Raw genomic sequence first — 15,199 nt, 5'->3', positions numbered from 1 at the left:
GGACTGTTTCTCTCCTGAGAAGATCCACCTTTGGCCCAGTTTGCCCTAAAGCACAGCGGGGCATCGGGCCTGATGGGAAGAACTGGCTGGGCATCACAGCCCCCAATTCCAGCAAGGGGCAGTTTCAGCCGGATGCTGGGGACAGACAGGAGAGTGTCCTTTAGAAGTGGCCTGAAGCTGAGGGGCAGTTGTGTTGGACGCTAGTGCCAGAGGAGTGGGAGGGAACGGCGTCAGTCCTGAAGGCCAACCGAACAGGGACTTGCAGGGGCAATGGCCATCTGCCTGCCCCTCCCCTCCCGAGGGAAATGGATTTGGAAATGAATACAGAAGAGAAGGGCATAGTTGGGATGTACAGAGACCCAGGACATCCCAACTATGAAGGTCTTTAGGCTACCTGGTCCAGCTTCCTCATTTTCTAAAGGGGAAACGGGGATCCAGAGAGAAAAACTATTTTGTTCAAGGTCCCACCAGTGCTAATGGCAGAACCTAGGGGAAATCCCAGGTCTCCGGACACGCAGCCTTGTCTACCTGCCACGCAGTCCTAGCTCTCGGGGAGTGGCCCTGACATTCCCATGTCCCCTTTTCCACGTCCTAGAACCAGCTGTCCTAAAGTCAGGAGTCCATCCTCTGGCCTTTGACTTTGATAATAGACCTCCAGTCATTTTTCCTCACTGATAGGATCTTGGCTTCCATTCCTAGAAGATTCTTGGGAGAGAGGTCTCCACAGTTTCTGAAATAAAAGTGGTCCAAAGGGAACTGTGGAGTCCTGCCCACATGCTCTAAATCTTGCTGAGGTCTTAGCAGCACATTCCGGCTCCAGGGCAGAGCTGGACTTTCTTGGGAAGGTGACCACATTGCCTGGACCCCCACCAAAACCTCAGTCCTTCTGGCACCTGGGTCTGCCTAGAGCCGCAGTCAGGGAAGGAGGGTCCTGGGGCAAGTTCTCCATGGTTCAAGCGAAGAGAGAGGGAGGGGACCTGGGTAATTCAGAGCACTGGGTGATAGTTTTCTCCAATCCTTCCCCTTGGCTCAAGAATGCAAAATATGATCATTGTTTCCTGGAGAGTTCCCTTCCTAAATGAGTTTGATTCCAACCAGCATTAAGACGAGTTTGCATTCTTCTAAACAGCTTGGCCTCCAATTCTAAACTGTTTGCAGAGACTCAAGATAGACGCTCACATGCCGAAAACTGGAAGCTGGTTGTGAGTTTGCCTAAGAGAAACTTTCATGCATGCGCTGGGGCCTGGGGCTGGGCCGTGGATGCCAGAGAGCTTGAATCATCTGGTTTTACAGGTGAGGAAACTGAGGCCCCATCTGGACAGGCATCGTGACGCCCCACGGACACATGGCCAAGTTAATGACAGAGCTGAGATTAGAACCCAGATCACCCTGCCCTGTGCAGCCTTCTCTCAGCCTCACTTCAGGCTCTAGTGGCTTGCAAACATGCCTCTTGGCCCACACATGCCATGTGGGTATAGATTCAGAAGATAATAAGTCGTGTCTTCCCGGACTTCGCGTCCCCACTGCCCAGCATGGAACCTGGAACATCACAGGCCCAAGCACATAGTTAATGAACTATAGGGCTGTGGAGGAGGGTTACACAGGAGTGGTGGTGAATCAGACGGGCACGAAGAAAAGCGGTGACCTTGGGCAAATCCCCGCCCCTCTCCTAGCCTTAGTTCTCTCACTTTTAACGAGAGTCTTCAGCCCAATCAAGTGGTTCCCAAACTATGTTGCAGGACACCTTAGTATTCCCAGGAAGTGTCTAAGGACTGCCACTGGGGGTATGGAGCCAGTCCTTGTCCCCTATCCCTAACCCCAACCTCAACTTTTTGTGTTTGCCTTTCATGCCTAGATGCTCTTCCAAAAAGGTGGGGTTCAGTGCAAAAAAAAAAAAAAAGTTTGGAAACCACTAGAGCATTTGATCTCTAAGATCCCTGATTGCTCTTAAAAATAAAATCCTAGTAAGCTACCCCTCCCTAATAGCAGATTTGCTACATACCACCTTTGACCTGATGGTTAACGTCTAGGGTGGGGATGAGGGGGCAGGGAGCTCATGCCCCCAGGTAATTGGGAGGACAGACAATGAGGCACCAGAGGGCCCTCACTCCGTGGAGGCTCTGCTGCTGCACAGAGGCTGCTCCTGGGCCAAGGATCGATGCTGGGGCTCTGTCTGCATGTTTATACTCTGTGTCTGCCACTCTCTGTCCCGACAAGGCAGGACAGCTCAGCAACAAGGTTCAGTGTGTGGCTGGAATAGGAGAGGTCATGGCCTGCTTGCTGGGCCACACTGCTCTCGGACAGGCAAGGTTCACCCTAGCCCTGCCTCATGCTGGCCTTCCCTGTGAGCTCCCGAGAAGCGAATGATTGGGTTATTATTCTAGAAACCACGAGTCCCCACAGATCTCCAGTCGCCCTTTGCCTTTCGTCTTTGTCCCGTCACTCTGTGAAATTGTGTCTCTTCCTCCCCAATTGTCCATCATTTAAGGGCTAGACTGTGTCAGCTACCAAATGCTCTAATAATGCTATGATATGTCTCCCAAATCTGAGAGACACACAGTAGTTATTTAACTCACATGTCTACGGGCAGCTGGGCATAGTGGACCCTAGCTAAGCTTGGCTGAGCGGTCCTGCTGGTCTCATGTGTCTGGGGGGTGGCTGACCCCAGGTGGGCATGGCTAGTGCGGCTCAGCTGGGGCAGCTCTGCCCACGTGCCGCTTTCATCCTTCTCCTGGGACCCGTGGGCCGGCCCGAGTGAGTACCGTGTTTTGCCGTGTAGAATGTACACCCACACTTTTGGCCCAAATTTTGGGGGGGAAAAACCTTTTGCTTTAATTTTTTAGTTCAATGTTTTATTTATTTACATTTAGAAACAAAACCAATGATCATATTCTAGGGTATTATTTCGCATACAGATATTGTTATTGCTTTCTAGAGTTACATTTTTAACACATAAGCATAAATAAAAGTATTTAAAACATTTATATAGATACAGAATTCGTGCTACCTATGTATAATGCACATCTTTATCTTTCCCTCAAAATCTGGGCAAAAAATGTGCACATTATATATGGCAAAATCCGGTACTTCTCACATTGAAGTCAGAAGTGCAGGTGATCACACGGACAGGTGAGGTGTCCTAAGACTCAGCTAAGAACTTTCATTTCTGCCACATGTGGCCCAGCCCAAAGCCGAGAAGTTGGGGGGCAATGGCGGGGGAGGACCTCCTCTGCCCCTTCAGCGAGAGGGACCAGGAAGTCACATAGCAAAGGGTGTGGGCACAGAGGAGCGGCAAACGGGGACTGACAATGCAGTCTGGAAAGGGACCCTGATTTCACATCCCAGCTCTCTCACCTACTAGATGTGTGACACAGGGCAAGTTACGGGAACTGTGCCTCAGTTTCCTCACCGCAGAAAAAAAGGGAACGTCATAATACCTCTCCCATAGGACCGTCACGGGGAGTAGATGAGTTAACACATGTAACTATCTCGTACCTGATGCTGAACAGTGCTGTGAGTTTGGGGTAGGCAGAGCTGAATTTGCCACTTTGATTCAACACCTTTTACTCTGTCCCAGTCCTGGTTCTCACATTGATCGGAGTCCTGGGATGGGGAGAAGATGTGTGGAACTCATGCTGCTCTGTGTGTAGGTTTAACCCCAACACTTAGCAGGTATTTACTACCCCCCCCCACCAGTAGAGGGAGGTACAGGCAGAGAACAGCCCACAATGCAGTGTGATTTTCCCACCACCCAAGCAGCCACCTGCAGGGGAAGGACTGCACGTTTTCTCCGCCCACAGGGGGCCTCCCAAGGGCCCAGACCCCACCCTCCTGAGGGATTCCTGGGGGAGAGCATGGTTACTAGGTCTCCTATGAGGGCAGCGAGCCCCCAAAGGCATGTGGTCCCACCTCTCCCCAGAGTCAGAGGGCTCCCTGGGCTGAGACCACCTGCCCCCAGTGGAGGCTTTTCCCCTCAGCCAGCCAGAAGCTGCTCTGATGAAGCCGGACCATGCTCTCCCCTCCCTGTCTCTTCTTTCATGTATCACTAGTGCCTCTCACAGGGGTCTGGGCTAGGACCCTCGGGCCTGGTCAGCAATGCCCCCAAACCTGCCTGTTTTTGAAACAATGGCCTCAGGGCAGAAGGGAGAGATGGCTGGTGGCAGCCAGAGCCATCACCTTGTGGAGTCTGCCCAGGCAGAGGGGCAGTGGTGCAGGTGACGCAGTTAAAGCTCAGCCACCTGAAGCTCATTCTGTGTCACTCTGGGATGTTCTGTCTTTTTTCTTGCACAGCAGCAGGAGGTCCACTTTACCATTCCTTTTTGTTTAGGCCAGTTTCAGGGTCTTTTCTTTCCCTCACCCCCATCTGAGATTTGCTTTTAGATATGAAGATTCTTGGGGCCCAAGTCAAACCAGGAGAAGGGAGATAATACCAGAGTTTGGGTGGTATTTCAGCCTCCCCCACCGCCCCCCAGGTCCCACCATCCAAGGAAAATGACAGCCTTGTTTACACAGGTGCATCTGCAGCAGAGCACTGGGCCAGAAGAGCGAGCATGGGCCCCGCCAACGCAGCTGCTGGCGCTCTTCACTCCTGGGGTCCCAGAGTCGCTTCCTCTTGCAGTCAGCTGCCTGGTGCTCCATCCAGACCCCCAGGACTCTGGCTGGTCCTTCAGGCGACCTGGGCTGAGCAGGGCTCTAGTGAGCAGGGTCTACAGGTGTGGGACCCAGGCCGGGGGAGTTTTTAAGATGAAGGGGAGGGAGGAGCACAAGCCAGTGTGGGACCACCACAGTGAGGAACTCAAGTGGCTGAAGGGCATGGGAGCTGAAAGGGATGAGGAAGGCCGTGGCGGCAGGCAGCATGGGACTGGACTGATGAGGCCCAGAGTTCAGCCCTGCCACTTCCTAGCCAGGAGACCTTGGCCGGTTACCCACCTCCTTTGTGCCTCAGTTTCCTCACCTGTGAAATGAGAATGTTAATATACTTACCTCGAAAGGTTGTTGTGAGGATTAAATAAATCTGGGGCAGTGCTTGGTGCCTCACCCTCAAGGAGCCTGGCAGGAGGGTAGGAAGGAGCTGGCCGATTCCCAACACCACCACCCGGCAGGCTGTGTTTTTCCTCCTGTCCCTGGTCCCACATTCACACTAAGAATTCCTGCCTACCTCCTCTGGGCTAGCTCTCCAATTCCTGCACATTGCCCCCAAGGCCGGATCATGCCTCCAGCAGCTTCCTGCACCCCAGCACACAGCTGCCCCTCCCTTCTCCACCAGCCATAGTGCTCTGCTCACAGCACTGCACTTTCTCTCCGAGTTTCCGTGGGCATGGTCCCAAGCTGGTAGAGTCTCTGTGCTCTTCTTGTCCTGCTTGCCTCTCAGCGGTGTTCAGGGCCAGCCCTGGCTCAGTGCTGGATCCAGCAATGAGCAAACAGGCCCCATCCTGCCCTCACGCAGCCACTCTCCCAACAGGGAGATGGGAGTAATCAAATGATCACAGGCGTGGTATATAATTACTAACTGTGATAAGAAGAGGCAGGGTTCCCTGTCACCTGTTAGTAAGGCGTGATGGGTGAGGAGATCATTGGGTAAGACCTAGTATAAACAGGGGTCAAGGAGGCTTCCTCAGGGAGGAAGGAAGGCTATGACATTAGTATTGAGATTTCAAGGCAATGAGAAGGTCATCAGAGACATTCAGGCAGAGGAAACCACATGGGCAAAGGCCCTAAGGTGGGAGGAAGCAAAGTGCACCTGGCGAGTGGAGAGGGGGGCCCTGGTAGCTGGACCACGAGGAGGCAGGGGAAAGCTCTCACAGGCTGGGGAGGCCTCAGAGGGCCTTGAGGCCAGGTGGAGTTATTGGACTTTTTCCCAAGATCCCTGGAAAGTTATTTAGTTGTTTGGCAGAGGTGTGGTGGGGGGGGTAGGGCACAGTGGACTCTCAGCAGATGCTCCGAGAGCTACAGTGAGCACTCCCTGGGGAGCTGTGTAGTTGACGCTAGCTCTAGACGAGTGTCAGCCTGCGTGCCTCAGCCTTTGGGACTGTGACCGCCCGCCCCACCTGGTGACGTGGTGGTAGCCTCCACCTTAGCCTGCGTTTAAGGACCATGGGCCCCAGTGATGCTCAAGCTCCTCACTGTAGCTTTGGTGCCTTCTTGGGACTCATGGATACTTTTTAAACGACGACAAGATTCTGAGAAAGGGACCAGCTGCTGATGTAACTCTGGCCACAGTCCACAGGAGAGCAGCCCAGGAATGGCGGTTTTTCCCCCCTCTGTCATCAATACCAAGAGCAGAAAAGTGGCAAGCTGCCCAACCCGCCTCCAGTGTCTCTGCAGCCGGCCCGTTGGTTCCCGTCAAGAACAACTTTGTTTTATTTTGTTGGTGTTTGGGGTCCACAAACCTCTGAGCAGAGTGCATTCCCCAAGCATGAGAGCCACACGCCCTCTGAGGAGCGAGCAGAGGCCTTGCCGGGGCTGAGGTCAGGGTGACAGGCTTGACATCACTTTTAGGAAATCCATCCTTTGGTCGGCTCGGTTTGGTCAGACGCAAAGGCCAAATGAGGGAAGAAACCAGAACTTCATCACTCAGTGACCCAGCCCTGAGGGCTTTTGTCCTCTCCTCTTCCTGGTGGCCAGACTTCACTAATCCTATCCCCAGGAGGTTGGGGGCGGGAGCCCAGGGGACAGCCCTACGGGAGAGAAGGAGCCCCTGGCCCCTGCCTTCTCTCCCACTTTCTTCTTTCCACCAAACCCAAAGGCAGAGGAGCGGGGACCAGAAGGGGGGAGGGAAGACCTTCTCCGAAAAGAACTCCCCCTCCCCCAGCGGGTACCGTGCCCGAAGAGCTGATCTCCCAGGGCTTACACACCACCCACATGCCACGAGCCACTCCACCGAGGACCTGCTCCAACCTCCTCCCAGCCGAGGGATTTGGGACAAATCATTTAACCTCCCAGAAGCGTGGTAATAAATATTTCCTAGGGTTGGTGTGAGATTTAACTATTCTATGTAAGTAATGGTTAAATACCCAGAATAGCGCCTAGAATAATACATCAGTGTTCAGTAAATATTGCTTTGTTTCCCCCTCCTCATGGACAGGAGAAAGCATCCCGGCCACACGGGCCCTGGTCTCTAACAACTCAGTAGGCCAACGTGTGTGACCCTTAACTACCAGTGAGATCGTTACCCGAGGCACTGAGGGAACCGCCGAGAGGAGACAGCAGTGTCTCCGGCGCTTAGGGAACATGAGAATATCACAGACTATCAGCCACATGAGAGTAAACGGAGATGGAGCATGTTTGTGGTGACACGGTGAGGGAAACCGAAGACCGAGGGCTTAGGGGTGACGCGTGGCCTGACTGGAGGGCACGGATGGACAGGTGGATAGCTGGGGGAAGGCGGAACAGCCGGGGCGAGGATGCTGATCAGGGAACGGATCTGATGCTGTCTGGGACCTGCAGGGGGCGCTGGGGGCAATGCACTGGGTCAGAGGGACGGAGGGGAGGACGGGACCGAGGGGCAGAGGGAATGGGGCGGGCTCCTGCGGGGCCTTGCAAGTGAGCAGCTCGGCCTGAGGGTGAGGGCCGTGGGAAACACCGGGCGCAGGGTGTGCGGCTGAGGAGTGCTGGGGTCTGATGGGCCTTTGAAGGAGCCCTCTGGTGATGTTTGCGCCAGAAGCACTAGGAGTGCGAAGGCCCCAGAGACACAATTTATGCCCCGTCTTTACTGGTTCTTACGTTGCAGCAGGCCTGGGAGTGGGGGGTTGCGTCTGGATTTCCTGACGGTCCGAGCAAGCCTTTCTCTTGTTTACGGCCACCTCCCCCTGCTGGGGTCAGATGCAGGATGGAGAGGACCAGGGACCACCAGGGAACACCTCCAGGGGGAGCCAGGCAGCCAGAAAAAGTGTTGCCCCATACTCTGGGGTTGGGTGTGGCCTGTGCATGTGTGTGTGTGTGCGTGTGTAAGTGTGTTTCCATGTGTGTACATGTCCATTCCTGGGACAGACTTAGAGAGTGAGTTCCTCTCTGTTCACTTTCCAGCTTTGCACAGCTGACCCTGGTGTCTCTCTCCCCTGTGACATGCCCTCACTGGCCAAGGATTCGTACTCCTCCAACCCTCTTCGCTCGTCTGACCAGGGTCTTTTTCCCCAAGGCTGCCTACTGCTAGCCAGGCTGCCACTAGCGTTCTTGGTCTGGGCTTTGTAAACTAGGCACTAATCAACTAACGTACTCTTCCCCTGCCACCCCCACTGAGGGCCACGACACTAAGTACATGAGGCAGATTCAGAGTCAGGAAGACTAGGGGTGGAGGGCAGCTATCCAGGTACTTGCTGCGCCGTCCTCCCCTGCATCCTCTCAGGTACTGCTCAGGTACTGCTCAGGTACTGCTCGTCGATCACACTTGCCTTGCCCACTGAGCCCGGACTTGACCTCAGAATTTTTCCTAAGTCCGTGCTCCAGGCAGCTCTGGTCCTCAGTTGACAAGGGTGAGTGAAATAACACATGTCTAACAACCCTGATGGAAGGTGTTTCTGTTTTGTCTCTGGGAACTCATTCTATGACTGTAATAATGGAACTTTTGGCCACTATATCCATTTGCTGAGCAAAAAAAAAAAAAAAAGTATGGCAAAAACCACTTGTACAATAGGCCTTATCAAGTAGGTGCCCCGGGGCGTCACTCCTGAACACTCAGCCCAGGAGCCAGCGCCCAGGAGAGGTCCAAGCCTCCTATTCCCAGTTCCTCTCCAGCAGGCGGTGGGGCCTGGGGCAGGTCAGCTCACTCTCTGACCCTTGGCTTTCCATTGGCTGCTCCATCACAGGGTTGTCACTGCAATAAAATGATAACATACACGTGAATGTTCTTTGAAACGTATAATGTGCCCTATACATGGAAAGTGTGACAATAATAAAATTCTATTCTGCTGATTGGTTTTCACTGATCTGGAGGTTTTGGCTTGAGGTAGGATTCCACACCTTCGACCCCAGGGGTCCCTAGTTTGGTGGTCCTGTTAGTACTGACAACTGGGTGAAGATATCACTTAGGTGTGTAACAAGACCAAATATACCCTGAAGATGGAAGGAAGGAGTCACGGGTCCTCCTTCCTGCCGCTGCCGCTGACCTGCAGCCCGGGCCAGACTCTTAACCTCACTGGGGCTAAACCTGCTGCCAAATGTGGATGATGCTTGCTCATTCTCCCGAGTCCTGCAAGGGTAAATGATGGCAGACACCCAAACTGCCATACAGATGTCAGTTGTTACTCCTTGTAGCTTGGCACAAGGATGCCAAAGGGGCAAAGCCTTTGGCTCAACAATAAGGCTTTCCACCAGGTGGACATTGACATGTGAATTTCCAAAAAGGGAAGACCTTTGGGGCCAGGGTGAAAGGGTTATGGGACCCCATCTCTGCTTTGCCTCAGCTGCCTCAGCCAGTAGGGGCCCCTGCTAAGCCGGGCAGAGCCTCACAGACCAATTCAGCCAGCAGGGAGGGGCCACGGCCACTAAGATGCCAGGCTTGACTAGAGGTGGGAAGCCAGTTCCCTGACTCTCTAGCAGACAAAGATGAGAGAGAAGAGATGGAGAGAGGGGAGGGAAAAGAGAGGGGAAAAAACTGGAAGAGCAGGCCTGCAGAAGCTGGAAGAAGCAGAGCTGGAGAAAGGAGTGATGGAGGCAGGGAGCTTTCTCTCCCCTGTTGAAAATGAGAAGTTTCTGAGGGAGGGACTGGTCTTTCCACTCAGACCGGGTCTCCCTAAGAGTAGGCTTTGTGCCTGTCCTTTGGATTTTGCTCCCCAAGAAAAGGGTTTGGTCCTCTTCCATCAGACTGTGGGCTCCCTCAAGCAGGGACTCCTTAATAGAGGGGATCCCCAAGGACAGGGGAACATACCCTCCCAGACTCTCCAAGCTAGGGGACCTGCTATGGGGCCCCCATATCCCTGGGGCCAAGACCTCCACCCGCCTGACTCCTCTGCTGTCCCCTCTTCTCACCCTACCCCAGGGTTCACGGACACGTTCAACATGGACACCCGGAAGCCACGGGTCATCCCTGGCCCCAGGGCTGCCTTCTTCGGCTACACGGTGCAGCAGCATGACATCAGTGGCAAGAAGTGGTGAGTGAGAGCTGCCACCCACCAAGCCTTGACCTCCCCACCTGGCCCCCCATCCTGCCCCTGAGCCCAGGGGCTGCCAGACTAGTCCTCACATGTAGACACCCCCATTTCCAGTGACTTGACGCATTGCCCTGGCAGGTAGAGGCTGCAGAGGCTCTGCCCTGATTAGGAAACCTTGAACATTCCACTTCACAGGTCCTCAATCATCTCACCTGAGAAATGGGAATGAACACCTTTCCTCTTTCTGGTTATGTGACAGCACAGTCAGCAGCCACCCTGAGACCAAGAGTTACCCCTTCCCAGCTCCTCTCAGGGCCTCTTGTCTCATCAGTGGGGCAGCGCCTCTGGCCCTGGCTTCTTGGAAAACTGTTCGGGGTGTCTCTGGGGGGATGGATTGAGTGTGCTCACAAGCTAAAACACAGACAGTGGCGGCATGAAGTGAGAGCCAGGGGGCATGGAGGGAGATCCCAGGGCCCTTTTCGGGAGGGGGCAGTCAAGAGGATGGTAGGAGTCCTAACCCATGTGGCTCAGTGGGTCCAGTCTAATTCCCCGTCAGGGCACAGGCCTGGGTTGTGGGTTCGGTCCCCCATTGGTCAGTGTGCCTACAAGAGGCAACTAATCGCTGTTTCTGTCTCACATGGATGTTTCTCTCCCTCTCCTTCTCCCTCCCTTCCCCTCTCTATAAAAATAAATAAATAAAATCATTTTTTTTTAAAAAAAGAGGAGGAAGAGTTCTCCTCCTATTTCTAAAATAACTTTATTGGGTAATATTTTACATATCATAAAATTCACTCATTTCAAATGTACAATTCAATGATTTTTTTAAAGCAAATTGATCAAGTTGTGCAGCCATCACTGCAAATCAGATTCAGAACATTTCCTCACCCTAGTAAGACCCTCATCCACATAGACTGTCAGTCGCCATTCTCCTCCCTCTGGCTGGCTCTCAGCAGACAGAAGACAAGGCCTTCTTTCCTTCCAGAGATAGAAAGGGCACGGCCTTGGGCTGGCCTTCATAGATGCCTTTGCCAAGTTCAGGGACCATACGAAGAACACCGGGGGTTACTGTCCTGCGATGCCCTCTTCCCAATCAGGCCTCTGCCTACCCTCCCCAACTTCTTTTTCTTCCATTTCTCCCACCTCTTTTGCTGTGCTTAATACTCATCACTAGTTGAATTGCTTTATATCAGTGTTTCCAGCCCTCTAGATCTGCTCTGCACAGGCAGTTCCCTCCTCCCACGGTATCCTCTCCCACCTTCCCCACTCACGTCTCCCCGCCATTTTATAGAGAGAGAGGTAGAGGTAGAGAGAGAGATAGAGGTAGAGAGAGAGGTAGAGGTAGAGAGAGAGAGAGGTAGAGAGAGAGGTAGAGATAGAGGTAGAGGTAGAGATGGAAAGAGAGAGACATGTTTTTATAAAGGAGTATCTTACTTGCTATCTTTCTACTGAGATGTAACTTAGATACAATAAGCGTAGACATCTTACATATACAGCTCAGTAAACTTCTACATATGTCTATACCTGTGCAGTCACCTCCCAGAACATGGCACAGGACATTTTCAGCTCCTTTGTGTCCCCTGCCCAGTCAGTGCCACTCCAGGTAACCACTGTTCTGATTCCTATTGCCATAGATTCCTTTTGCCAGTTTATGAACTTTGTATATCACACAATAGATACTCCTTTATACCTGACCTGTTTTACTCAACATTATGTCTCTGAGGTTTGACACACTGATAAGTGTATTATACTTCATGCTTCTGCACCGGTGTGTAATAATCCACTGTAGCAATGCACTACAATTTATTTCTTCATTCTGCTATTGATGGACATCTGGATGGTTTTGATGTTGGCTATTTTGAATAAAGATGCAATTAACATTCTTTTTTAAGTATATTTTATTGATTGTGTTATTACAGTTGTCCCAACTTTTCTCCCTTTTCCCTCTTTCATCTGATACCCCCTTCCCTCCAGCAATTCCACCCACCCTTACTTCATGTCCATGGGCCATGCATATAAGTTCTTTGGCTTCTCCATTTCCTAGACTATTCTTGACATCTCCTGTCTATTTCTTTACCTACCAGTTATGCTTTTTAATCCCTGCACCTTTCCCCTCATTCTCCCCCTTCCCCTGCCTAGCTGATAACCCTCCAAATGATCTCCATACCTATGATTCTGTTCCTGTTCTGGTTGTTAGCTTAGTTTGTTGGTTTTTTTTTTTAATTTAGTTGATAGTTGTGAATTTGTTGCCATTTTAATATTCATAGCTTTGACCTTCTTTTTCTTAAATGAGTCCCTTTAACATTTTGTGTACTAATGGCTTGGTGTTGATGAACTCCTTTAGCTTTACCTTGTCTGTGAAGCTCTTTTTCTGCTCTTTCATTCTAAATGATAACTTTGCCGCATAGAGTAATCTTGGATGTAGGTCCTCGCTTTTCATCACCTTGAATACTTCTTGCCAGTCCATTCTTGCCTGCAAAGTTTCTGTTGAGAAATCAGCTCATATTTTTATGGGAACTCCTTTGTAGGTAACTCTCTGCTTTTCTCTTGCTGCTTTTAAGATTCTCTTTTTATATTCAACCTTGGACATTTTAATTACAATGTGACTTGGTGTGGTCCTCTTTGGTTCCAACTTGTTTGGGTCTCTCTGTGCTTTCTGGACTTGTATGTTTATTTCCTTTGCCAAATTAAGGAAGTTTTCTTTCATTATGTTTTTTCAAATAAGTTTTCAATTTCTTGCTCTTCCTCTTCTGGCACCCCTATGATTCAGATGTTGGCACATTTGGAGGGGTCCCAGAGTCCTCTTATTCTCTCTTCTTTTTTTTTTTGAATTCTTGTTTCTTTGTTCTGTTTTGGTTGAATGTTTATTTCTTCCTATATTCTAAATCGTAGATTTGAATCCCAGCCTCCTTTCCTTCACTGTTGGTTCCCTGTAGATTTTTCTTTATTCCACTTAGTGTAACCTTCATTTCTTCCTTTATGTTGTTGCCGAACTTACTGAGTTTTCTGAGCATCCTTGTCACCAGTGTTTTGAGCTCTGCATCTGATAGGTTGACTATCTCTGTTTCATTTTTTTTTTCCCCCTGGGGCTTTGTTTTGTTCTTTCATTTGGGCCATATTTCTTTGTCTCCTCAATTTAGCATCCTCCCTGTGTTTGTTTCTGTATATTAGGTAGAGTTGCTTTGACTCCCTCCCTGTAAAAGTCCCCCATCTGGATGAGTGTGGCTTCTTTAAATCCTTGGTTGTTGGACTTCCATACAGTTTGATTCTCTGATAATTCTGGATGTTATGTGTTTTGAGATTTAGTTGTAACTTCTTTTTGTGGTTGTGTGAGGAGGTGAAGCGTGTCTACCTATGCCTCCATCTTAACTGGAAGTTGCAATTAACATTCTTATGCATGTCTTTTTGTTGGACATAACACTCATTTTTATTGGGAATAGATTGCTGCTGCTCCCTGTTCGAACTCTATTTTCCTGTGGTCGTTGAGGAAAGTGCCCTCATAGAGAGAATTGAGTGAATATGGCTTTATCTCCTATGCTTGTTTTTTCTCAAGCATTGAGCTCTTCACTGACTGCTGTCCAGTGCCTGAAAATAGTCTTATCTATTTGTCTTGTTTTCATAGCTGTTTATGGCTGGAATTGAAAATCCTCTTTCATAGTCTCTTATCAACTTAGATATCACTTCCTCTGAGAAGACCTGTATCAAACTGGATAGTAATTGCCTGTTTCATTGTCTTTCTTCCTGAAATCAGGGGTATAATCCCTGGCATTTAGTAGATGCTCATAAGGACATACTTTGAAACACTGAATTAATTATTTGAACTTCTCTCCACCAGCCCACACATAAGAGACACAGCATTCATATTCTTTACATATAAAGGGTTAAATATTAAATGGAACTGGCTTTTCCAAGATAGAATTTGTTTTGTCCAATATTTGTTTATTAAGCATCTGTTAATAAATTTTGCTAGACTGCAAAATATCGATTACAGTAAGCCATGGTTTCACTCTCAAATAACTCACAGACCAGTTGAGGAAATAACACTAATATCCTTGAAATAATTAAAAAACAATACAAGACAAAATATGATCCAGTATTAATTATGTTCATCTTTGTGAGACACTTTCTCCATGAAGACTTGCTGGATCCTTCTCTTTGCCTAAAATGGCCATACCTTCCCTTAGCCCTCTCTCGAATGGCACACATCACTTCCCCCCTTATGTTAGAGTTGCTTCAGCCCCACGGCCCAGGCTCTTCCTGCCTCCTGGGTGCGGACCTGGCTTTCAGTCCTTAAGGCAGAGCTTGCATACCTCACTCTGCATTTCCTGGGCCTGCAATGGGGCCAGGGAATCTGTGTTTTTAAAAGCTCCCCAGAAGATTCTAGCAGGGAGTCTGGGGTCACTGAGGCTCACCATCTTTACTGAGGGCAGAGGATGCCAGTGGGAAACATCCTCACTACTCAGCCTCTCCCCCCAAATCTAGGTCCCAGCATTGCCCCAGAGAAGGACCCACCAGCTGTCTCTTACCACAGGCTCCAGTTGGGTCTGGTCCCCATTTTCCAGGTTGCGAGCTTCCTTAAATGTCAAGGGCATCAGACCCTGATGTAAGTGGATGGAGGAGAGGGGGATATACCTGGTGGGGAAGCCACTTTATTTTATTAACTCTTCACTTTCAGCCCAGCACATCGCCAGTTCAGACCTCAAACTATGCAAAGCTGACTGTACACCAGGGCTTTGGGCATCTTGAACAGTTTTCCACATGCCTGGGTTTTAGCAACAATAACAATACTCACAAGCACACAGAAAGGAAAAGAGAAAACAAATTCCTCTCAGGCTGAGTATTCTCTGCCCCTGTGTTTTAAGCCCTTGTATATTTTCAGAGAAATTTAATCCACATGACTCTAATGTATGAACATTGAAATCATTAAGTCAGTTGGATTTTAAGAGCATCTGATGTCCCAAAGCTCCAGTGCAGGGTTCGCAGAGGGCTTCTCCAAGCCTTTGGTCCCTTGGAGCAGGAAGCCTCCTGGTGCTGAGATAACACAGAGCTGGGCCCCACAAGTTTCCAGTTTGTCATTGAAGTTCTCACCCCTGGAGAGAGAAGCCTCAGCTCTT

The 15,199-nt window shown here is 50.3% G+C and overlaps 1 protein-coding gene across 1 annotated transcript in view; it reads left to right on the top strand.

Moving 5' to 3' along the window:
• The window catches only part of ITGA11 (integrin subunit alpha 11), a 119,699-nt gene that overhangs the window by 19,626 nt on the left and 84,874 nt on the right, over nt 1-15,199 (top strand). The window contains 1 exon segment of the mRNA XM_028506350.2: nt 9,977-10,088. Coding sequence (XP_028362151.2) covers nt 9,977-10,088 — 112 coding nt within the window.

This window comes from Phyllostomus discolor, chromosome 1 (genome assembly GCF_004126475.2).
Source record: "Phyllostomus discolor isolate MPI-MPIP mPhyDis1 chromosome 1, mPhyDis1.pri.v3, whole genome shotgun sequence".
NCBI lineage: Eukaryota > Metazoa > Chordata > Mammalia > Chiroptera > Phyllostomidae > Phyllostomus > Phyllostomus discolor.
This window is presented reverse-complemented; position numbering and strand designations above follow the sequence as displayed.